This window comes from Vidua chalybeata, chromosome 1, assembly GCF_026979565.1.
Source record: "Vidua chalybeata isolate OUT-0048 chromosome 1, bVidCha1 merged haplotype, whole genome shotgun sequence".
Taxonomy (NCBI): Eukaryota; Metazoa; Chordata; class Aves; order Passeriformes; family Viduidae; genus Vidua; species Vidua chalybeata.
Window position 1 is genome coordinate 153000258 of NC_071530.1, and position 23500 is coordinate 153023757.

Below are 23500 nucleotides of genomic sequence, written 5' to 3' on the forward strand. Positions count from 1 at the left end.
CCAGGGGATGGGGGTGGTGAAAATGGGGACACCATGGGGACACCGGGGGGATGGGGGTGGTGACAACTGGGGACACCATGGGGACACCAGGGGGTGGTGACAGTGGGGACACCATGGGGACACCCGGGGGGTGGGGGTGGTGACAATGGGGACACCAGGTGGACATGGAGGGGTAGCAGCAGGATGCCTTGGGGACATGGGGGACACCAGAGGGACACTATGAGGACATGGAGGGGGACACCCAATACCATGGGGATGTGGGGTGGTGACAAGGGGACACGCCATGGGGATGACGTGAAGGGACACCATGAGGACGTGGAGGGGACACCATGGAGGACACCCTAGGGATGACATGGGGACATGGAGCGACACCCTGGGGACATGTAGGGGGCACACCATGGGGTGACACCAGGGTAGGGGACACCGAGAGGATGCAGCATGAAGGGACACCAAGACAGTGACACCCTGGGGGACATCAGGAGAGGGAGGGATGAACACAGAGGGGACACCGTGGGGACAATGCCAAGGTGGGAACCAGGAGGTGACACCATGGGGACAGAAGGGGACACCTTGGGGTTGACACCAAGGGGTGACACCTTGGGGACATGGAGTGACATGGGAGGGACAGCAGGGGGACATGCAGGGAGGATGGGGGGTTGGGGAGGGACACGACATCGGGGACACCATGGGGACATGGTGGGGACATGGAGGGGAGACATGGTGACGTGGAGGGGTGGCACTCTGGAAGGGTCCCCAGAAGGTTCCGGAGGGTCCTTCGGGTGCCACCGCGGCGTCCCCGTACCAGGCAGGTGCCGTAGCCGGGGGGCAGCCGGGGGGGGTCCCGCAGCAGGAGCCCCCCCAGGGCCGCCGCCCCCGCCAGGGTCTGGAGCAGCGCCGGGGCCAGAGTGGGGGGCGCGGGGGGGGCCAGGAGTGCCACCACCCCCCCGGACAGCACCTGGGGACAGAGGGGTCACGGGGGGGGTCACGGGGGGGTCACGAGTGCCACCACCCCCCGGACAGCACCTGGGGACAGAGGGGTCACAGGGGGGGTCACGGGGGGGGGGGTCACGAGTGCCACCACCCCCCCGGACAGCACCTGGGGACAGAGGGGTCACGGGGGGGGGGTCACGAGTGCCACCACCCCCCCGGACAGCACCTGGGGACAGAGGGGTCACGGGGGGGGGGTCACGAGTGCCACCACCCCCCCGGACAGCACCTGGGGACACAGAGGGGTCACGGGGGGGGGTCACGAGTGCCACCACCCCCCCGGACAGCACCTGGGGACAGAGGGGTCACGGGGGGGTCACGGGGGGGGGTCACGAGTGCCACCACCCCCCCGGACAGCACCTGGGGACAGAGGGGTCACGGGGGGGTCACGGGGGGGGGTCAAGAGGGACAGGAGTGCCACCACCCCATCGCAGAGCACCCTGGGGGCACGGGGGGGGTTACGGGGGTGTCACGGGGTTCACACCAGTGGGGTCCCCAGTGCCCCCCCCAGTGCCTCTGTACAGGTTCCTCCCTCAGCAGCAGAGCCCAGTGCCCCCATACCAGTCTCCCCAGTCTCCCCAGTTCCCCCCAGTGCACCCAGTGCCCCCATACCAGTCTCCCCAGTCTCCCCAGTTCCCCCCAGTGCCCCCATACCAGTTCCCCCAGTGCCCCCCAATGCCCCCATACCAGTCTCCCCAGTTCCCCCAGTTCCCCCCAGTGCCCCCATACCAGTTCCCCCAGTCTCCCCAGTTCCCCCCAGTGCCCCCATACCAGTTCCCCCAGTGCCCCCCAATGCCCCCATACCAGTTCCCCCAGTGCCCCCAGTGCCCCCATACCAGTCTCCCCAGTCTCCCCAGTTCCCCCCAGTGCCCCCATACCAGTCTCCCCAGTCTCCCCAGTGCCCCCCAGTACCCCCATACCAGTCTCCCCAGTATCCCCAGTTCCCCCAGTTCCCCTCAGTACCCCCATACCAGTATCCCCAGTTCCCTCCAGTGCCCCCATACCAGTCTCCCCAGTTCCCCCCAGTACCCCCATACCAGTATCCCCAGTTCCCTCCAGTGCCCCCATACCAGTCTCCCCAGTTCCCCCAGTGCCCCCCAATGCCCCCATACCAGTCTCCCCAGTCTCCCCAGTTCCCTCCAGTGTCCCCATACCAGTCTCCCCAGTTCCCCCCAGTGCCCCCATACCAGTTCCCCCAGTGCCCCCAATGCCCCCATACCAGTCTCCCCAGTCTCCCCAGTGCCCCCCAGTACCCCCATACCAGTATCCCCAGTCTCCCCAGTTCCCCCCAGTGCCCCCATACCAGTATCCCCAGTCCCCCCATTGCTCCCCCAGCCCCCCCAGCCCACACAGTACCTCCACACCAGTTTCCCCTCAGTGCCCCAGTCCCAGTTCCTCCAGTGCTCCCAGTATCCCCAGTAGCCCTGTACCAGTCCCCCCAGTATCCCCAGTATCTCCATACCAGTTCTCCCAGTGCTCCCAGTATCCCCATAGCAGTGCTCCCAGTATCCCCAGTATCTCCATACCAGTTCTCCCAGTGCTCCCAGTATCCCCATAGCAGTGCTCCCAGTATCCCCAGTATCCCCATACCAGTTCTCCCAGTGCTCCCAGTATCCTCATAGCAGTGCTCCCAGTATCCCCAGTATCCTCATACCTGTTCCCCCAGTGCTCCCAGTATTTCCAGTATCCCGTCCCAGTACTCCCAGTATCCCATACCAGTTCCCCCAGTATCTTGTCCCAGTGCTCCCAGTGCTCCCAGTATCCCGTCCCAGTGCCCCCAGAACCCCTCCCAGTTCCCCCGGGTATCCTGTCCCAGTGCTTCCAGTATCCTGTCCCAGTTCCCCAGTACCCCATCCCAGTTCCCCCATTACCCCGTCCCAGTTCCCAAAGTTCCCCCAGTATCCCGTACCAGTTCCCCCAGTTCCCCCAGTATCCCGTCCCAGTTCCCCCAGTACCCTGTACCAGTTCCCCCAGTACCCCGTCCCAGTTCTCCCAGTTCTCCCAGTACCCCGTCCCAGTTCCCCCAGTATCCCATCCCAGTTCCCCCAGTACCCCGTCCCAGTTCTCCCAGTTCTCCCAGTACCCCGTCCCAGTTCCCCCAGTATCCCATCCCAGTTCCCCCAGTACCCCGTCCCAGTTCTCCCAGTACCCCGTCCCAGTTCCCCCAGTACCCCGTCCCAGTTCCCCCAGTACCCCGTACCAGTTCCCCCAGTTCCCCCAGTACCCCGTACCAGTTCCCCCAGTATCCCATCCCAGTTCCCCCAGTACCCCGTCCCAGTTCCCCCAGTTCCCCCAGCATCCCGTCCCAGTTCCCCCAGTTCCCCCAGTTCCCCCAGTACCCCGTACCAGTTCCCCTGCCAGCAGCAGCCCCCGGGGGGTTCTCAGCACCCCCAGGTCGAAGACCCCCGGCGGCTCCGGCTGCCCCATGGGGGGCGGGGGGTGGTCGCGGGGGGGTTCTAGGGGGTCCTGGGGGGTCCGGGGGGTTCTGGGGGGGTCCCGGGGGTTCTGGGGGGGGTCCCGGGGGTTCCGGGGGTTCCCGGGGGGGTCCTGGTAAGATCTGGGGGGGTTCTGGGGGTTCTGGGGGGTCCCGGGGGGGGTCCTGGGGAGGTCTGGGGGAGTTCTGGGGGGGTCCCGGGGGTTCTGGGGGGTCCCGGGGGGGGGTCCTGGGGAGGTTTGGGGGGGTTCTGGGGGGGTCCTGGTAAGATCTGGGGGGGTTCCGGGGGTTCTGGGGGACCCCGGGGAGGTCTCTGGGGGTCCCTGTGGGGTTGGGGGAGGGGCGGGTACCGGGGGGGGACACGTGGGTGTCCCCCCGCCCCTCCCCCCCCCCCCGTGACAGGCACCGGCGGGACCGGGACAAAGGGACCTTGTTGGGGACACTGGGAGGGACTGGGGGGGGGCTGGGGGGAACTGGGATGGACTGGGAGGAGACTGGGATGGACTGGGAGGAGACTGGGGGGAGACTGGGATGGGGCTGGGAGGGGCTGGGAGGGACTGGGAGGAGACTGGGATGGACTGGGAGGGACTGGGAGGGGCTGGGGGGGACTGGGGTGGACTGGGAGGAGACTGGGATGGACTGGGAGGAGACTGGGGGGAGACTGGGAGGAACTGAGAGGGGAGTGGGGGGTTCTGGGATGGACTGGGCGGAGACTGGGAGGGACTGGGAAGGGCTGAGTGGTTACTGGGACTGGGAACTGGGGAGAACTGCTGGGTGGGCCCTGGGCGTGTACTGGGACGGACTGGGAGGCACTGGGGAGGGACTGGGGACTGCTGGAGGGGCTTTAGGCGCATACTGGGATTGACTGGGATTGACTGGGAGTGACTGGGAGCCGACTGGGAGCTACTGTGAGGGGTCTGGGCGGGACTTAGGACTGGGCGGGAGAGGCTGGGGAGAGGCTGGGAGGCAGCTGGGATGGACTGGGAGCTGCTGGGGAATAACTGGGATTGGCTGAGGAGGGACTGGGAGGCAACACTGAGTGGAAACTGGGGAGACTGGGAGCAGCTGGGATTGACTCAGGGGGTGACTGGGAGCTGAGAGGATATACTGGGATTGACTGGGAGCAGTCGGGGGATGGCTGAGAGGAAACTGGAGGGGAACTGGGAGGCACTGGGAAATGCTGGGGGAGCACTGGGAGGGACTGGGAGTCTCCAGGGAGTGAGTGGAGTGTGACTGGAAGTAACTGGGAGGCACTGGGGAACAACTGGGACCGCTGGGAGCTGAGCCCCTCCAGGCATCCCCCAATACCCAGCATTCCCAGTTGTTCCCAGTCACCCCCCACTGCCATCCCAGTCACTCCCACTGCTTCTCGGCCACCCCCCAGCGCCTCCCAGTTGCTTCTCAGTTGCCCCCAGTCACCTCCCAGTGCTCCCAGATCGCCCCCAGAGCCTCCCAGTTGCCTCTCAAATGACCCCAGTGACTTCCAGTTGCTCCCCACTCATCCCCCTTTTGCTCCCCCAGTTGTTCCCAGTCGCTCTGAGCGCTCCCCCAGTGACTCAGTAGCTCCCAGTCACTCCCAGTTCCCCCCCAGTCACTCCCAGTTGCTCCCAGAGCCCTCCCAGTGACTCCCAATCACTCCCAGTCACTCCCCCAGTGCCCTCCCAGTTCCCCCCAGTCACTCCCAGTCACCCCCCCAGTGCCCTCCCAGTCACTCCCCCAGTGCCCTCCCAGTTCCCCCCCAGTCGCTCCCAGTTCCCCCCCCCAGTTATCCCCAGTCGCTCCCAGTGCCCTCCCAGTCCCTCCCATTTGTGGTTCTGGTTCGCTGGGGGGGGTGGGGGGGTGGGGCGGGGACACCCTAAAAATACCCGTGGGGGGGGAGGGGCTGGCTCGGGGCCCGATCCTGGCTAAAAAAAGCTGGGGGGGGGGTCACGTGACCCTGTGGGGGGGGGTTGGGGGGGAGGGAGCGGCACCGGGACCCCGCGACCACCGGTAACGGGGGGGGGGGGGGGGGGGCTGGGGGGGGACACTGAGAGGGGGACACGGGGTTGGGGGCTGGGGGGGCTGGGGGGGTCACCGGGGGGACACGGGATTGGGGTCCGGGGGGGGCACCAGAGGGGCTGGGGGGGACAGAGGGGATTGGGGGCTGGGGGGGGTCTGGGGGACACCGAGGGGGCACAGGGGACTGGGAGTGGCACTGGGGGACACTGGGGGGGGGGGGGGGGACATGGGACCGGGAGCAGGATTTGGGGTCCTGGGGGGACACTGGGGGGGGGACACGGGACAATGAGGGGGGATTGGGGTCCTGGGGGGACACGTGGGGGAGGTAACAGGTGAGGGGGTGCTGGGGGAATCTGGGGGACAACGGTGGGGGTCCTGGCATTGGGGTCCTGGGGGGCCGGGCACACTGGGGGACCCTTGGGGAGGGAGGGAACCAGGAGGCTGGGGGGAGGCAGGGGGGGACCCCAGGACTGGGGCCCTGGAGGGGCACCGGGGGGGACGTGGGACCACGGGAACGGGACTGGGGTCACAGTGGGGGACTGGGAGTGACCCCAGGGTTTGGGCTGGGGTCCAGGGGGGCAGCGGGGAGGACAAGGGGTCGGGGGCCGGGGGGCAGCTGCCCTCAGTGTCCCCTCAGTGCTCCCACAGCGTCCCCTCAGTGTCCCCCAATGCCCTTTCGTGTCCCCCGTGTGCCTCAGTGTCCCCGCGCTGGGGGCACCCCGTGGCCTCCCTCTCCATGGACCCGCTGCCACTGACCCTGGCACTGCTGGCAATCACCGTGGCCACCACCGTGGCCACCACCGTCCCGCCCGGTGACACTGCCACCTCCCTGGTGGTGGCCCTGGACATGGCCCGGGACTCCTTCGATGACCAGTACCGGGGCTGCGGCCGCGCCATGACCGCGGCCTTGCCGGCCCTCAACCGCTCCGAGTTCCGGCAGAGCGGTCACTTCGCCGAGGGCTGGGCTCTGGCCGCGGCCGAGTGGCGCGTCCGGCTGTCCCCTCGGTCCCCTCTGTCCCCAGCCCAGGCCATCGCCCTGCTGGCCTACACGGCGCCGGTGCCGTTACACCGGACCTTCAACGACGCCGTGCGCGCGGCCGGGCGCTCCCGCCGGGAATACCGGGACAACTTCCACTTCAAAACGCTGCATTTCCTGCTGACCCAGGCCCTGGCAACGCTGAGGGACGCCGGGGGACCGCGGTGTCACCGCGTGTTCCGGGGCGTGCGCGGGGTCCGGTTCGAGGCGCGGCGCGGCGACACCGTCCGCTTCGGTCACTTCGCGTCGGCGTCGCTGCGCAACGAGAGCTCCTGGGGCTTCGGGACGGACGCGGCGTTCCAGGTGCTCACCTGCCAGGGCGTGGCCATCCGGGAGTTCTCCTTCTTCCCGCACGAGGAGGAGGTGCTGATCCCGCCCTTCGAGACCTTCGAAGTCACCGATGTCACCAACGTCACCAAGGGTGGGGGCAAGGCGCGGATCTGGCTCCGCTCCAGCGGGACCTTCAGCAACTACAACTGCGAGTGGCTGCGAGGTGACAGCACGGGGGGACATTCCCTGGGGTACGGGGACACTCGGGGAGGGTGAGGGGACAGCGACAGGACACACCGTGCTGGGGACAGGGACACTCAGAGAAGGTGACGGGACAGGGACACTCAGTGCTGGGGACACTCGGGGAGGGGACAGGGACAAGGACACACAGTGCTGGGGACACTTGGTGAGGGTGAGGGGACAGGGACACTCAGAGAAGGTGAGGGGAACCAGTGCAGGGGACAATTGGTGAGGGTGAGGGGACAAGGACACACGGTGCCGGGGACAAGGACAGGGTCACTCAGTGCTGGGGACACCCACTGTGGGCATGGGGACAAACCCACCCCCAGTGCTGGGGACAGGGGACAGAGACACTTACTGCTGGGGACATCCACCGTGAGCACAGGGGGGACAGGGACATCCCGTGCTGGGGACAGGGATGTCCCACATGTGGGACGGGACAGAGACAGGGACCCCCCAGCACTGACGCTGTCCGTCCCCCTCAGCAGAGCAGCGCTGTGGGGATGGGCCCTGTGTGTTTGACGCAGGTGAGCTGGGCCCCCTGACCCCTCTGTCACCCTGTCACCCCTCCCCATGGCCCCCCTGTCACCCCTAAACCACCCCCATGGCCATCCCTGAACCCTGTCCCCTCCCCATGGCCCCCCATGCCCCTGTCACCCCTGGTCCTCCCTTGGCCACCCTGACCCCCCTCATGGCTCCCCTTGTCACCGCTGTTCCCCACTCATGGCCCCCTTGTCCCCTGTGTCACTCTATGACCCCTCTGACACCCCTTGGCTCCCTGTACCCTCCCATGGCCCCCCAAACCCCTCTGTCACCTCTAACCCCCCTCCACAGCCCCCTGACCCCCCCTCAGGGCTCCTCCTTTCCCCTGTCACCTCTGTCCCCTCCTCACTGTCTCCCTGTCCCACTTACCCCCCCCCCCGCCCCCAGACCCCTCTGACCCCCGTCTTTTTCCCCCCAGGCAGGAGCATCCCTGGGGACCTCCCCCACCTCGGAGGGCTCCTCCTGGCCACTGCGGTCCTGGCAGTGGCCACCGGGATCCTCTAAACCACCAGGCCACCAAGACCACCACAGTCATTGTGGTCACCAAAGCCACTTGCACTCACTCCCCCAAGCCATGAGGCCACCAAGGTCACTGAGGTCTCCGAAGTACCGTGGCCTCTGTGGCCACTGTGACTTGCAAGGCCACCATGGCCACTGTGGCCACTAAGCCAGGACAAGGGAGGGGACAGCAGTGGAGCTGCGGGTGCCACCAGGATGTTGGGACAAGAGAGGGACAGGGGGACCCTGGCTGTGCCATGGCTGTGGTTCTTCACTTTTTGGTATTTTTTGCCTCCCTTTCAGATAATTTTATTTTTTCTTCCCGATTATTAAACTGGGTTTTCCTCAATCCCTGAGTTTTCCTTTCACTTTAACCCTCTGGAGGAGGAGGATGAGGAGGAAGGACAGAGAAACCCTCAGGGCAGGGGGTGTGTAGAAACCCAGGGCACCGGGAATATTTCTCTGTCTTCTCTGGGGTGTCCTGATCCCCAGGGGAGAACTGACTTTGACCCTCATTCATGGGGAAAACTTCCAAAGCCTCAAGGTGAACCAGAAACCACAAAAGTGTGAAATGGATTGTGGAGATTGTAGAGAGTAGTGTAGTATGTCACATGGGTGAGAAATATAGGTTTTTGGATTTTTAGTATGTTATAGATGGGTTCAAGATGGAGGATATAGGGTGTTGTCTCGAGTTCCTTTCTTCCTTCTTCTTCCTCCTCTTTCTTCTTGGGTTTAGGTGGTATCTTGTAACTGGGCAGAAAAATCCGCATTGCGGGTCTGTAGGGGTCAGTTATTGGGTTAGAAAGGAAAATAATTTAGGTGTCACTTCTTAATTGGGCAGCTTAGTTTTTGATTAGACTTAAAAGTCCTTGTGACAAGAGATTGTTGCCATTTTTGTGCTGTTTTTCCTGCACGCAGAGTCTGGTGCAGACGGCGTGCTGAAGTTTTGATAAGATAACAATAAACAGAAGCTGAAGACCAAAAAAGTCCAACGTGTCTCTGGTTCCTGACACAGAACTGCTCCAGGAGGGTCTCCCCTGCCAGGGGAGCCCCCAGGGAGTTGTTCAACTTGGGGCCCCCAAACTCACAGGGTGGTCTTGAAGGTCCTTTGCCATCCCAAATTATCCTGGAATTTCAGGATTTCCTGCAGGCAGGAGGAAGAGGGGGAGGAAGAGGAAAAGGAGGAGGAGGAGGTGGATGAAGAGGGTTCTGAGGGTGGGACAAACCCCTGAAGAGTCGAATTTTCTACCCCAACAACCCAGAAAAGGCCTCGACATTCTAAGGTGAAGGGTAGGATGAAGGATCCGGGTCTGGGGGTGACATTCTGTCCTGGCGTGTCTTGGTTTGACAAGACAGGTGTCTGCTAAGGAAGGCAGGAGCCTCCCCTGAAATGGAAAATGTAAACCCCCACCCTCCAAATTGTTATAATTTTGCAATTAAAAGGTTCTCAGGCAAAGATATGGGAATAGGAATAATTCCTAGTTCTTTACTAGGAAAACTAAAAATACAAATGCAATGGTACAAATAAAAAAACCCCAAAACACTGCCAGAGTCAGAAGAGGCCCTGGCAGGCTGTGGGTCAGGGTGTGGCAGCAGTCCCATTCCATGGGGGCTCAGCCCTCCTGCAGTGCCAGCTGTGCTTCTGCTGGAGCAGGATCCTGGACAAGGCTGGAGTTTTCCTCTGGAGCTCCAGGGCTGCTGGAGATGGGCTGGGGCTCCCTCTGGGAATGCAGTGGGGCAGAAAGCTGCTCCTCTGGGAATGCAGTGGGGCAGAAAGCTGCTCCTCTGGGAATGCAGTGGGGCAGAAAGCTGCTCCTCTGGGAATGCCGTGGGGCAGAAAGCTGCTCCTCTGGGAATGCCGTGGGGCAGAAAGCTGCTCCTCTGGGAATGCCGTGGGGCAGAAAGCTGCTCCTCTGGGAATGCAGTGGGGCAGAAAGCTGCTCCTCTGGGAATGCAGTGGGCAAAGGCTGCTGTGGTGCTCTAAGGCTCAGATTGTATCCAGGTAGGAATGCTTGGCTCCTCCCCTGGGCAGAGCATCTCCCCATGGGATGATGGAATTTTCTCAGCCACGCAGGGACACTCACTGGCCATGAACAGGAGATAATTAATAATTAATGGCCCATGAACCGAAGAGATCTCCCGGGGGGAGGATTGGTTTGTGGAAGAGACAAAGAAAAAACTGCCCAGTGAACAGCAGAGAACTGCCCCAGCTCTGACAGATGGGAAATAGAATTCACACCCCCATTTCCAACCTAAGACATGGTGACAGGAGATGGGTGCCCGTTTAGGCCTAAGAGGGTCCCTGTGGTGCACATGAGAGCTGTATTAGGCGGAGTTCAGCAGGTCAGAGAAAGAATGATATCGATAAGAAGAGATAAACAACCTTGAAAACTCAATCGGACTCATTCCAGGCTCCTTTTTGGCTGCACGGGCTAAGGGAAGCAAAGACTCTTTATGATCTCGGGGTCACCCTGACCTTCAGAACCCCCAGAAATCGACACTCTAACAGCAGCTCTGCTGTCTCTGAGGCCTGCCTTTTGCAGCTTTCCCAAAACCCTCTGATTTCAAGGATTCCCACACCTCCCCCCGCCCCACTACCAAAACCAACCCGTCAGGTTTGAATGTCTGCCGTTAAGCTGACATCTCTGGAGTCACAGCCAGCTGCAGTTCCCTGCACTGGCTGGCAGGCTGGGAGTTCCGTGCTGGTTTAAAGGTGAACTGGGGAGAAATGGAACCCACAGAATGAAACTCGGCCCCCTTTTGGTCAGGGTGATGGTGGGGCTCAGTGAGCAGCTGGGAGTGGGACTGGGGGGCACTGGGGGGACATGGGACCGTGGGACCGTGGGATTGGGGTCCTGGGGGGTGAGAAATTAAGAGAGAGAATAGAAAGTTTCAGTTCCCCTGAGGATGCTGGATAGGGCTTAAAGATGAACTAGCAAAAACCCATAGAGGATGTAAAAGCGTGGACACAGCCGGGCAAAGGCGGCTGGAACCCGTGGAGGAAGAGAAAAAGGGAACTCCAGTGAGGGGTTTTTGGCAAGTTCTGGACCACAGAAGGAGCAGTGCCTGCCCAAAGAGAAAGTTTGAGGTGAGGTCATCCGAGATATTGGGGCACTCAGTGAAAACCACACTGAGAAACGCAATTTTTAGGACCCTCCAGGACCATAAAAGGACTTCCAGAAAGAGGCAGAGCCATGCAAATTATTTCTAGTAAAAGTGAAGTTTCTGTACTAGGTAAGGGACACATTTTAATGAATATTTATAATTATGGTGGATAAGTTCCCTGTGGCAAAGTCCTCCATGAGCTGCAGGACCAGGAGAGATTTGCTGTGAGTCTGAGCTGATAAAGAATTCCGGTTTTCTGATACCTCCAGTTCCGCCAGGGAGTTCACTCACAGATTTTGGTATCGGGGACTGGGGGAACTCGAGGGGGACACTTGGGTGGGGGCACAGGACTGTGGGATTGGGATTGCAGTGCTGGGTGGATACTGGGGGAGTCACAGGACTGGGAATGGGGTCATGGGGTGCTCTGGGGGAAACTGAGGCAGGACACATTTGGTATGGTGGGGGTGGGACTGGGGTCATGAGGGGGCTGGGGGACACTGGGGGGCAGGGGGTGATGCCTGGATTTGGGTTGAGGTCCTGGGGTGCCGCCGAGGAAATTTGGGACTGGGAGTGGGATTGGGGTCTGGGGACAGGCCGAGGGGGACACTGGGGGGCTCAGGGAGTGACCCCAGTATTTGGATCAGGTTCCTGGAGGTCTGGGGGGAGTTGTAATCATGGGAGTAACATTGGGCTTCTGGAGGGCGTAGGAGAACATGGTGTGGGATTGGGGTCCCTGGGGGACTGGGGGCTTTGGGGGGGCATAAGTAACCCCAGGATTTGGGATCAGGGACCCCGGACATGTCCAGGGGTCTGGTGGCCAGGAGTGCCTCCCTTCACCCTGGACTGACCCCTCCCCAGTCCCTCACTGAGGAACCCTCCCCTCGTCTCCTCCGTGTCCCCTCTGTGTCCCCAGTGTCCCACACTGGTCCCTGTGGCCTCTCTCCTCCATGGCCCCCTTGGCTCAGACCCTGGCACTGCTGGCAATGGCCGTGGCCACCGCGGCCGTTGATGTGGTGACCCTGGACATGGCCCAGAACTCCTTCGATGACCAGTACCAAGGCTGCGGCCCTGCCATGACTGCAGCATTGCCGGCCCTCAACCGCTCCGAGTTCCAGCAGAACAAAAAGTTTGCCGAGGTCTGGCTGAAGGCTGCAGCTGAGTGGCAGAGTCGGGGGTCCCCCGTGTCCCCTCTGTCCTCTCCGTCCCAGGCCATCGCCCTCATGGCCTACACCATGGATGACCTGTACGAGGAGTTCAACAAGGCCGTGCGCACGGCTGGAAGCTCCAGCCAGGAATACCGGAACAACTTCCACTTCAAAACGCTGCATTTCCTGCTGACCGACGCCCTGGAGACGCTGAGGGACACTCAGGGACCAGGGTGTCACTCTCTGTACCGGGGGGTGCGCGGGGTCCGGTTTGAGGCAGAGCACGGTGACATCGTGCGGTTCGGTCAATTCACGTCGGCGTCACAGAGCAAAAAAACTGCCCAGGCATTCGGGATACACACGGTGTTCCACGTGCAGACATGCCACGGCGTGGAAATCCAGGAATTCTCCAAGTATCCTGGCGAGAAGGAGGTGCTGATCCCACCCTTCGAGACCTTCGAGGTCATCAGCGTCAGCCAGGAAGAGGACAGGGCGTGGACCCAGCTCCGCTCCAGCGGGACCTACAGCAAATACAACTGCCAGTGGCTGCGAGGTGACATCACAGGGGACAGCCTGGGGGATGGGGACACTCACTGTGGGCATGGGGACACCCATGATAAGTCACAGGGGACAATGACACTCGCTGGGGATGGGGGACAGGGGCACCCGCTGTGTTTGTGGGGATAGGAACACCCAGTGCTGGGAACAAGGACAGGGATACCCCGTGCTGGGGACACCCACAGTGGACAGGGGACACCCCTGACAGGGCACAGGGGGGTCGGGACACTCGCTGAGAGTTTGGGGACAGGGACAATGCTGGGGACACCAAGTCTGGGGACACCCTTTGTGGGCATGGGGACAGGAGCACACATGACAGGGCACAGAGGGATGGGGACCCTCACTTCTGGGAGGGGACACAGACAGGGGCACCCCTGCCAGGGGACAACAGGGACAGGGACAGAGACAGGGGTGTCCCCATACCGACCCTGTCCCTCCCCACCAAAGGCAGTGCTCTGGGGATGGGCCCTATGTGCTGGACGTGGGTTGGCCAGGACCCTCCATGTCACTCCCTGAACCCCTGACATCCCCTGTCACCCTCCATGGCAACCCTGGACTCCCCCTGACCCTTCTCTTTGTCCCTCAGCTGGGAGTGTCCACCTGGCCCCCTTCCTCCTCGGAGGACTCCTCCTGGCCACCACGGCTCTGGCAGTGGCCACTGGGACCCTCTGAGCCACGAGGCCACCAAGGTCACTGAGGTCACTGTGGTCACAGTGGCCACCATGGCAACCATGGCACCAAGGTCACTGTCCTTACTGTGGACACCATGATCACCAAAACCACCAGGACCCGCAGAGAAATGAGGCCACTAAGGCTATCAAGGCCACCACTGCCACTATGGCGACTTTGGCAGCTATTGCCACCATGAGGTAACTGGGGCCACCATGTCACTGTGGCAACCGCGGCCACCACAGCCACTCTGGCCACCATGGTCACAATAACAACCAAGGCTACTGTGGCCACAAAGGCCATTGTGCAAAGCAATTCTATTAAATAATTCAATCAAATCAATTCCATTAAGTAATTCTGACAAAGCCACCAAAATGTGACAATTCCTAAGCAGGGCTCCATGCCACTCCCCACACCAACACTCGTGGGAATGTCTCTTTCTCTCAACCCCGAGGAAGATCCTTGGGGAGCATCCCCTTCATGAGGAAGGAACCTGGCACACATTTCATTCCAAGCAGGAACAGGGGAGATTAATCTCTGTCCCAGAGGGGACTGGGCGTTCCCAGGGTCAGAGCATCCTGCCACATCCTGCAGTTCAGGAGGATCTTAAAGGTGGGAAATTGGGAGGTTCAAGAGGGCAAGGGCAGGTCCTGTCCCTGGGGAGGGACAGTCCCCAGTGCCAGTCCAGGCTGGGGGGACTGGCTGGAGCATCTCTGGAGAGGGACCTGGGGGTGGTGGCAGGTGACCAGTGGGGCTGGCTGTGTGGCCTGGGGCCAGGAGGGATCCAGGGGGCTTTGGGAAGAGCAGGGCCAGGAGGTCAGGGAGTGATCGTGCCCCTCTGTGCTTTCCAGGTAGGCACATTGGGAGTGCCACGTCCATCTCTGTCCAGTGCCGTGTCCAGTTCTGTCCACTGCTGTGTCCAGTTCTGTCCAGTGCTGTGTCCAGTTCTGTCCAGGGCCATGTCCAGTTCTGTCCAGTGCCATGTCCAGTTCTGGGCTGCTCTGGACGCAGTCCTGCTCTCAGGGATGGCGCTGCCTGAGCTGGGAGGTTGGGCCAGGTGCCCACTCTGGGTCCTTCCAGCCTGACCCGATCTGGGATTTGGGGATTCTGGCAGTTGTGCTTCGGGAATTGTCCACCGGAGGGCAGCAGCGAGCGCGGGCGATCAGCGCTCCGGCTGCAGTTCCGGGTGCCGACAGCAGGCGGCGCCACTCTGCCCCCCTGAGGCTGACCACTGTGATGAGAGAAGCGATAACGGGGACGGGCGGCTGAAAGAGATAACAAGGACATTACTCGGGTAAGAGGGATAATCGAAAAGATTGTGTTTCTAAGTGGACAGGGACAAAGCGGCCCGAGTAGAAAATCTTGTATCAGCGTAGTGCCCCCCCCCTCATCTGCAATCCTGGTACCATGTCCCCCCACAAGTGACCCACGAGTTCCCCCAGCCCCTGATACAGAAATCGGCCGGAGTGAACTCCCTGATGGAACTAGAGGTATCAAAAAAACCGGAATTCTTTATCAGCTCGGACTCACAGCAGATTTCTCCTAGTCCAGCAGATCATGGGTAATTTGCCACCCAGAATCTATCCACCATTATTATATATATTCATTAAAAGGAGCTTCTTATATATTACTAATCCAGCACTTTGCCCGTAAATAATCGACATTGCTCCGCCTCCTGGAGGAAATAATTTTTATTGTTCTGAAGAGTCATAAAAATGGGGTTTGTGAAGGTCATTTTCACTTTGTGCCCTGATATCTCCAATGACCCTGTCTTGAACTTTGACTTTGGGGAGGTGCAGCTCATTCTGTGGTCCAGAACTTGCCAAAAACCCCTCACTGCAGTTCCCCTTATCTCTTTCTCCTCAGGTTCCAGCCACCTTTGCCCTGCTGTGTCCACACTTCTACATCCTTTTATGTCTTTTCGTGAGTTCATCTTCAAGCCCTATCCAGCACCATTAAGGGATCTGAAATTTCCTATTCTCTCTCTTATTTCTCACCCCTCAGGACTCCAATCCCACGATCACACGATCCCACATCCCCCCAGTTCCCCCCAGTCCCCCTCCCCACTGCTCACTGAGTTGCTGCCACACCTCAGATACCAAATGGGGTCCCCTAGCAGATGACATCCTTGTAGGCAGCTCGAGCCTGGGGATGATCTCTTGGGGGAGTGCCTGGGTGATTTCCCTGGCCTTGTTTTGGCAGGAGAAGGTCTGGACCCCAAAAAAGGATCCACCAACACCAGGAGATACCTGAGTCCATGTTGGCCTGGTAGCTCAGAAAATCCATTTGCCAGTAATCCCCGGGAGTGTTTCCTCTTTCAGCGATGCCTGGAGGTGATGGTTTTGAATTCCAAGGGTTCTTTTTCAAATGTATCGGGCATTGCTCTGTAACAGACCTGACAATTTTGTCCTACAGACACTGAGGATCTGAGGCCACAGACCAGTCCCCCATGGCATCGATTCCCCAGAGCTTTGCTGGTGCTTTTCTCCTTTGCAAATTGCAGCATCAGCTGGGGAGGGCCTGACCTGGGTATTGGGAGTTACCTCTCACCCACCCACCCACCCTCTTTGTTGTGGGCTTTTAGAGAAGCAGCCAATTTTCAATCTGCCCAGCTCTATCCAGGCCTCGCTTCTGGGAGGGTGAAATTCCTTCCGCAGGAATTAACACCAGGATGCTTTGCTGTGGAAGCTCTTGTGCACCTTTATTGCAATTCTATTTCCCACGGGGAATTGTCAATCTCCAAGCTGGTGTGCCCTGGATTGTAGCATGGCCACTTCTTTGGGCAGCTGGGTGGCATCGAGGAGGGACAATAATACTTGTTTATATTTAATTGGAGATCCCTTTGGTGTTAATTGACTTCTTTCTTTCCATATGGCTCCTTGGGCATGAGCAATGCTCAAAGCAGATGGCAAGTGAGTTCCTAGGTTTGCTCTTTTTCCTGCTGCCAATTCCAGAGCTCTTTGTAACACGGCAAGCTCCTCCCTTTGTCCCCCATCTTCTTGCAGTCAGGGTGAGCAGAGTATGTACCATAAACTCTTGTCCCAAATTGGATTTCCTGGCCTCTTGGATGAGGAGAACAGTCGCTGCTACGGCCCACAGGCATCTGTGCCAATCCTGGCTGATGGAGTTGTTTGGAAAAAGCACCCCACAGGTCTCCTGAAGTCCCCCCCACAAAGGAGGCCCCAGAATGACCTTTGATTTGGACTCCTGAGGAAGGACACGCGTTCTGTAACTCAAAAATGGCCCTGATTTCCACATTTCCCATGGGATTTCCTGACTTTAACAAAGCCCTTTGAGCTTTTTGTGTGCCAAGGGCAGCACTGGGCCCTGGGAGTCCTGGCTCAGAACGTGGAGGACACTTCAGGAGACCTGTGGGGTGCTTTTGCAAACAATTCAATATCAGCCAGGATTGGCACAGATGCCTGTGAACTGTAGTGGTGACTGATCTCATCCAAGAGGCCAGGAAATGCAATTTGGGACAAGAGTTTATGGGGGTCCAGACCTTCTCCTGCCAAAACAAGGCCAGGGAAGCCACCCAGGCACTCCCCCAAGAGATCATCCCCAGGCTCGAGGTGCCTACAGGGATGTCATCTGCTAGGGGACCCCATTTGGTATCTGAGGTGTGGCAGCAACTCAGTGAGCAGTGGGGAGTGGGACTGGGGGGGATTGAGGGGGCCATGGGATCGTGTGATCGTGGGATTGGGGTCCTGGGGGGTGAGAAATAAGAGAGAGAATAGGAAGTTTGAGTTCTCCTGAAGGTGCTGGATAGGGCTTAAAGATGAACTAGCATAAAAACCATAAAAGGATGTAGAAGTGTGCACACAGCAGGGCAAAGGTGGCTGGAACCTGAGGAGAAAGAGATAAATGGGAACTGCAGTGAGGGGTTTTTAGCAAGTTCTGTAACACAGAATGAGCAGTGCCTGCCCAGAGGTAAAGTCTGAGGCGAGGTTATCTGAGGTATTGGGGCACTCAGTGAAATCCACACCCAGAAACCCCATTTTTATGACTCTCCAGGACAATAAAAATTATTCCCTCCAGGAGGCGGAGCCATGCAAATTATTTTCGGGAAACGTGCCCGTTTTGTATTAGCTAAGCAGCCCATTTTAATGAATATTTATAATTATGCTGGATAAATTCCCTGTGGCAAATTCCCCTGTGAACCACAAGACCAGGAGAGATCTGCTGTGGGTCTGAGCTGATAAAGAATTCCGGTTTTCTGATACCTCCAGTTCCGCCAGGGAGTTCACTCTAGCTGATTTTGGTATCGGGGGCTGGGGGGACCCAGGGGACGTTTTGGGGGGGACATGGGACTGTGGGATTGGGATGGGGTCCCTGCAGGGGCACTGGGGGTGTCACAAGACTGGGAATGGGGTCATGGGGTGCTCTGGGGGAAACTGAGGCAGGACACAGTATGGTGGGGGTGGGACTGGGGTCATGAGGGGGCTGGGGGTCACTGGGGGGCCTGATTTGGGTTGAGGTCCTGGGGTGATGCTGAGGAAATTTGGGACTGGGAGTGGGATTGGGGTGTGGGGACAGGCCGAGGGGGACACTGGGGGGCTCAGGGAGTGACCCCAGTATTTGGATCAGGTTCCTGGAGGTCTGGGGGGAGTTGTAATCATGGGAGTAGCATTGGGCTTCTGGAGGGCGTAGGAGAACGTGGTGTGGGATTGGGGTCCCTGGGGGACTGGGGGCTTTGGGGGGGCATAAGTAACCCCAGGATTTGGGATCAGGGACCCCGGACATGTCCAGGGGTCTGGTGGCCAGGAGTGCCTCCCTTCACCCTGGACTGACCCCTCCCCAGTCCCTCACTGAGGAACCCTCCCCTCGTCTCCTCCGTGTCCCCTCTGTGTCCCCAGTGTCCCACACTGGTCCCTGTGGCTTCTCCCCTCCATGGCCCCCTTGGCTCAGACCCTGGCACTGCTGGCAATGGCCGTGGCCACCGCGGCCGTTGAGGAGGTGCTCATGGACATGGTTCACGACTCCTTCGATGACCAGTACCAAGGCTGCGGCCCTGCCATGACAGAGGCATTGCCGGCCCTCAACCGCTCCGAGTTCCAGAAGAATCATCTGTTTGCCAAGGTCTGGCTGAAGGCTGCAGCTGAGTGGCAGCGTCGGGGGTCCCCCGTGTCCCCTCTGTCCTCTCCATCCCAGGCCATCGCCCTCATGGCCTACACCATGGATGACCTGTACGAGGAGTTCAACAAGGCCGTGCGCACGGCTGGAAGCTCCAGCCAGGAATACCGGAACAACTTCCACTTCAAAACGCTGCATTTCCTGCTGACCGACGCCCTGGAGACGCTGAGGGACACTCCGGAACAAGACTGCTGGGAGGTGGGCTGGGTGGTGTGCGGGATTCAGTTCAAGGCCCAGAGTGGCGACACCGTCCGATTCGGTCAATTCATGTCGACGTCAATGAGCAGGCCATCTGCCCAGTGCTCGGAGCCGAGCACTCTGTTCTTGGCTCGCACGTGCCGCGGCGTGGACATCCAGAAATTCTCCTACTATCACAGTGAGAAGGAGTTGCTGATCCCACCATTTGAAACCTTCACGGTCGTCCAAACCATCTGGGACGGGAAGACGCAATATATCGTGCTCTATTCCAACGGGCTGAAAAGCAACTACAACTGCGAGTGGCTGAAAGGTGACATCACAGGGGACAGCCTGGGGGGATGGGGACACTCACTGTGGGCATGGGGACACCCATGATAAGGCACAGGGGACAGTGACACTCGCTGGGGATGGGGGACAGGGGCACCCGCTGCGTGATTGTGGGGAGAAGGACACCCCGTGCTGAGGAGAAGAAGTCTGGGGACAACCACTGTGGGCAAGGGGACAGGAACGTCCATGACAGGGCACAGGGATGCGGATCCCCACTTCTGGGAGGGAACGTGGGCAGGGACACCCCTGCCAGGGGAGGACAGGGAGAGGGATACAGCCAGGGAACTCCCCATTCTGACCCTGTCCCTCCCCGCCAAAGGCAGTGCTGTGGGGACGGGCCCTGCGTGCTGGATGCGGGTGGGTCGGGGCCCACCATGGCACTCCCTGAACCCCTCTCACCCCCTGTCACCCCACCCCCTGACTCCCCTGAACCCTGTCACCTCTAAGGCCACCATGACCCCCTGACCTCCTGGCCCCCTGGTCGCCCCCATACTCCCCCCACCCAACACCCTGTCACCTCATGGGCCCCCCCTAACCTGTCACTCCTTGGCCCCCATTATGGCCATCCCCGACCCCCTCATTCTCCCATGGTCCCCCGACCCCCCCTCTTTGTCCCCTAGGTGGGAGCATCCCCATGGCCCCCTTCCACCTCGGAGGACTCCTCCTGGCCACCACGGCTCTGGCAGTGGCCACTGGGATCCTCTGAGCTACGAGGCCACCAAGGTCACTGAGGTCACTGCGCTCACTGTGGCCACCATGATCACCAAGACCACCATGACCCCCAGAGAAACGAGGTCACCAAGGCTGCCAAGGCCACCACTGCCACTATGGGCAGCTTGGCAGCTAATGCCACCATGAGGTAACTGGGGCTACCACTGTCACTGTGGCAACTGTGGCCACCACAGCCACTCTGGCCCCCATGGTCACAATAACCACCAAGGCTACTGTGGCCACCATGTTCACCAAGACTCCCTGAGCCACAAGGCTACCACAGCCACTGTGGCTACCAATACAATTTTGCAAAGAAATTTTATTAAATTAGTCTATAAAACCAATCCCATTAAATAATTCTGACAAAGCCACCAAAAAGTGACAATTCCTAAGCAGGGCTCAATGGCACTCACCACACCAGGACTCGTGGGAACGTCTCTTTCGCTCAGCCTTGAGGAGGATCCTTGGGGAGCATCCCCTACCCAAGAGAGGAAATTCACACACACTTAATTTCAACCAGGAACACGGAAGAGGAATCTCTGTCTGAGAGGGTACTGGGCGTTTCCAGGCTCAGGTGATGGATGGCCAGGCCCGGCTCTGGTGCTTCATCCTGTCAATTTGGTGATTTGGGCTGGTTTTAGCCCAATTCACCACCAAAATCAGCACAAGACCCCTCTCAATGCAGCCCCAATAGCCACAACTGGTGCCCTGTCCCTTGGACACATTCCAGGCAGAGCATCCTGCCACATCCTGCAGTTCAGGGGGCCTTAAAGGCTGGAAATTGGGAGGTTCAAGTGGGCAAGGGCAGGTCCTGTGCCTGGGGAGGGACAGTTCCCAATGCCAGTCCAGGCTCGGGAGACTGGCTGGAGCATCTCTGGAGAAGAACCTGGGGTTGGTAAAGGGTGACCAGTGGAGCTGGCCGTGTTGCCTGGGGCCAGGAGCGATCCAGGGGGTACTGGGAAAAGCAGGGAGAGGAGGTCAGGGAGTGATCACGCCCCTCAATCCGGCCCAAGGAGGCACATCAGAAGTGTTGCGTCTAGTTCTGTCCAGTGCCGTGTCCATCTCTGTCCAGTGCCATGTCCAGTTCTGTCCAGGGCCATGTCCAGTTCCGGGCAGCTCTGGACACAGTCCTGCTCTCAGGGATGGCGCTGCCTGAGCTGGGAGGTTGGGCCAGGTGCCCACTCTGGGTCCTTCCAGCCTGACCCGTTCTGGGATTTGGGGATTCTGGCAGTTGTGCTTCGGGAATTGTCCACCGGAGGGCAGCAGCGAGCGCGGGCGATCAGCGCTCCGGCTGCAGTTCCGGGTGCCGACAGCAGGCGGCAGCACGAGCTGGCGGCGCTGCCGAGCGCCCGCCCCGCCCCATCCCGGCCCCGGGGGCTCTGCAATGGTTTGGGATGGAGCGACCTTAAAGCCCGTCCGGTGCCAGCCCTGCCCTGGGCAGGGACATCTTCCCCTGGCCCGGGCTGCTCCAGGCCCTGCCCAGCCTGGCCTGGAACCCTTCCATGCGTGGGGCACCCACAGCTTTCTTAACGATTGGCCTTGCTCCCAGCGTTGTCGCTTTTTCCTTATTCAGTCCCTTTGTTGTGTTGTTGAGGTTTAATAAACGTTTTCATTTTAAAGTGTGTGGTTATTTCTCACACTCACCGTGGTCTCCACGATCACCCAGGCCACCGTGACCCCCAGGAAAATGAAGTCACCAAGGCCACCAAGGCCACTACTGCCATTTTCCCTGGAGGAAAAGGGAAAAAAGAGAGAGAAGATGGAAGAATGTTTATCTTTTCTGATAAGGAGGCTGTAACTCTTTATGTGCCCTGTTGCTGTTATCTCTGTGTGAAGAGGTTCTTTTTTATATTATCCCTTTTCTTGAGCTAGTAAAAAAATATCTTACAACCCAGAGTTTCTATTTCAACATTATGTTATAACCTAAAACTACATTTAACACACTACGTAAGAGAATTAATTCAGCATAACTTTCTAACATCACACATATAATAGTCATTGTATTATTTGCCAAAAGCCAATCAAAAAATATGCGTTTTTCACAACATGGCAGTAGTGGCAGCTGATATAGTCCTGAGTGAAGTGTCTGTTTCGTCGGGATAACGTCCAGTGAACGTGTAATGAGGACCCTGCTATTGATATGCCAACAATCAGCATCTGCCGTCTGAAGAAAGTGTGGACCAAGGCCCAAACTGGAAGTGCTAAAGAGAAGGAGCCAAAACCACAGTCAAGAAACTCGCACGCTCTGAAAAGGCAGACCAGAGGAGGAGCCATGTAAAATAGTTCCTGGAATATGTAAACCAGTTTATGGAAAAATATAGATATGCGTAAGGGTCTGTGAATATGAAACGGGCTGATGTAAGGGAAGAGGTATTTAAGGGGTTTCCCTGAAGGTGACGGTGTGATCTTGGCTGAGTGCCGAGACTCACCCGGCCGAAATCTTTGCTTTGCTGTCTTTGCCTCCCGTTGTCCTTTATTAAACTTTTAAAATTTTCACAGGAGAGTGAACGTGTTTTCCACATCTCAAAGCAGAGGCTCACGCACGGCAGAAGAAGCAGCTCTGGCCTGGGCTCCGGTGGTAGCTGTGAATTCCCCTCCCCAAAGCAGCAGCTCCGACCATCCTCCTCCAAAGCCGAGAGAGAGAGAGAACCAGCAACTGCCCCAGCCCCATTATTCACCTGCCCAATTCCCGTAGTATCTCTGCCCCTCAGAGAGAAACTCCCAGGTAAGAGATGTGCAACCAGGTGCCCTCCTCTCCAGAGCTTGGCCACTTCTTTTGCTTTTCCTACGTACCCAGTCATAAGTGTTTCCTAGCAACTTATGGGAAATAATTCTATAAGCAGAAAGGAACAAAAGGAAAGAAACCTGTGAGAAAAGACCGCTCACTTTCAAACTTAAAGGTTTATTAAGCCTCAACAAGACAACAGAGGGACTGGATATGGAAAATGGACAACACAGGGAGTGTGGCCCTCTGCCAGTGGCTCGTCAACAAAATGGCGGCTCTGCCTTTTATACTCCTGGTGTTGCATCAGCCAAATACATGTTCATAAGCAGTCTTGCATATTAAAAAAATTCCTCATAAATCCCTTGCCCCTCCCAAAGTCTGCCAGTTGACTCTTCCTTGCTGTCCAGTGGTGAAGACCTTCCTGCAGTCTGACTGGAGGTGAGGTGTTGCCATGCCACGCCTCCCCAGCAACAGGGTTTGCCCTTTCCCAACTGCCCCATGCAAGGGGCACAGGTACACGCCCGCCCTCCACATGTCCCTGAAAACCTGGACAACCAAAACTGTCCGATGGCAACAATGCAGACGGGGGGAAAGGGGGCAATGGGAAGAACAGAGAGTGTCCAAACAACAAACAACAACAATAAATCACCAAAACTTCTCTTAAAATACACACAATATTCATCACTTAATTGTGAGAGCAAATCATCACATTACCCATCTATAACAAAGCTGTGGCTGCCCCACGCATGGAAGGGTTCCAGGCCAGGCTGGGCAGGGCCTGGAGCAGCCCGGGCCAGGGGAAGATGTCCCTGCCCAGGGCAGGGCTGGCACCGGACGGGCTTTAAGGTCGCTCCATCCCAAACCATTGCAGAGCCCCCGGGGCCGGGATGGGGCGGGGCGGGCGCTCGGCAGCGCCACCAGCT

General features: G+C 59.1%; 3 protein-coding genes across 4 annotated transcripts; all 3 read left to right on the forward strand.

The window, feature by feature from the left end:
- The first annotated feature begins 6073 nt into the window (after window positions 1–6073).
- LOC128790066 (GPI-linked NAD(P)(+)--arginine ADP-ribosyltransferase 1-like) lies at window positions 6074–8325 on the forward strand. Its single transcript, XM_053946519.1, has 3 exons — window positions 6074–6948; window positions 7454–7492; window positions 7927–8325. The coding sequence occupies exons 1-3, from the start codon at window positions 6156–6158 to the stop codon at window positions 8010–8012; spliced, it is 918 nt and encodes a 305-aa protein (XP_053802494.1). The 5' UTR covers window positions 6074–6155; the 3' UTR covers window positions 8013–8325.
- A 2927-nt stretch (window positions 8326–11252) lies between these two features.
- Window positions 11253–13486, forward strand: LOC128790073 (erythroblast NAD(P)(+)--arginine ADP-ribosyltransferase-like). Its single transcript, XM_053946531.1, has 2 exons — window positions 11253–12809; window positions 13401–13486. The coding sequence occupies exons 1-2, from the start codon at window positions 12059–12061 to the stop codon at window positions 13484–13486; spliced, it is 837 nt and encodes a 278-aa protein (XP_053802506.1). The 5' UTR covers window positions 11253–12058.
- Window positions 13487–13577: 91 nt separating this feature from the next.
- Window positions 13578–20196, forward strand: LOC128790082 (erythroblast NAD(P)(+)--arginine ADP-ribosyltransferase-like). Of its 2 annotated transcripts, none has more exons than XM_053946539.1 (4): window positions 13578–13683; window positions 14335–14777; window positions 18340–19124; window positions 19762–20196. In XM_053946539.1, the coding sequence occupies exons 3-4, from the start codon at window positions 18374–18376 to the stop codon at window positions 19845–19847; spliced, it is 837 nt and encodes a 278-aa protein (XP_053802514.1). In that variant the 5' UTR covers window positions 13578–13683; window positions 14335–14777; window positions 18340–18373; the 3' UTR covers window positions 19848–20196. The 2 variants fall into 2 exon arrangements, with proteins under 2 accessions (XP_053802514.1, XP_053802523.1); XM_053946548.1 differs by lacking the exon at window positions 13578–13683 and adding an exon at window positions 14029–14095.
- Window positions 20197–23500: the final 3304 nt, after the last annotated feature.

Excerpts from the sequence above, each read along its gene's own strand:
- LOC128790066 (XM_053946519.1), top strand. The coding sequence starts at position 6,156 with ATGGACCCGCTGCCACTGACCCTGGCACTGCTGGCAATCACCGTGGCC. Across the intron at positions 6,949-7,453 it reads CAACTGCGAGTGGCTGCGAG|AGCAGCGCTGTGGGGATGGG; the intron begins GTGACAGCACGG and ends CCCCCTCAGCAG. Across the intron at positions 7,493-7,926 it reads GCCCTGTGTGTTTGACGCAG|GCAGGAGCATCCCTGGGGAC; the intron begins GTGAGCTGGGCC and ends TTTTCCCCCCAG.
- LOC128790073 (XM_053946531.1), top strand. The coding sequence starts at position 12,059 with ATGGCCCCCTTGGCTCAGACCCTGGCACTGCTGGCAATGGCCGTGGCC. Across the intron at positions 12,810-13,400 it reads CAACTGCCAGTGGCTGCGAG|CTGGGAGTGTCCACCTGGCC; the intron begins GTGACATCACAG and ends TTTGTCCCTCAG.
- LOC128790082 (XM_053946539.1), top strand. The coding sequence starts at position 18,374 with ATGGCCCCCTTGGCTCAGACCCTGGCACTGCTGGCAATGGCCGTGGCC. Across the intron at positions 19,125-19,761 it reads CAACTGCGAGTGGCTGAAAG|GTGGGAGCATCCCCATGGCC; the intron begins GTGACATCACAG and ends TTTGTCCCCTAG.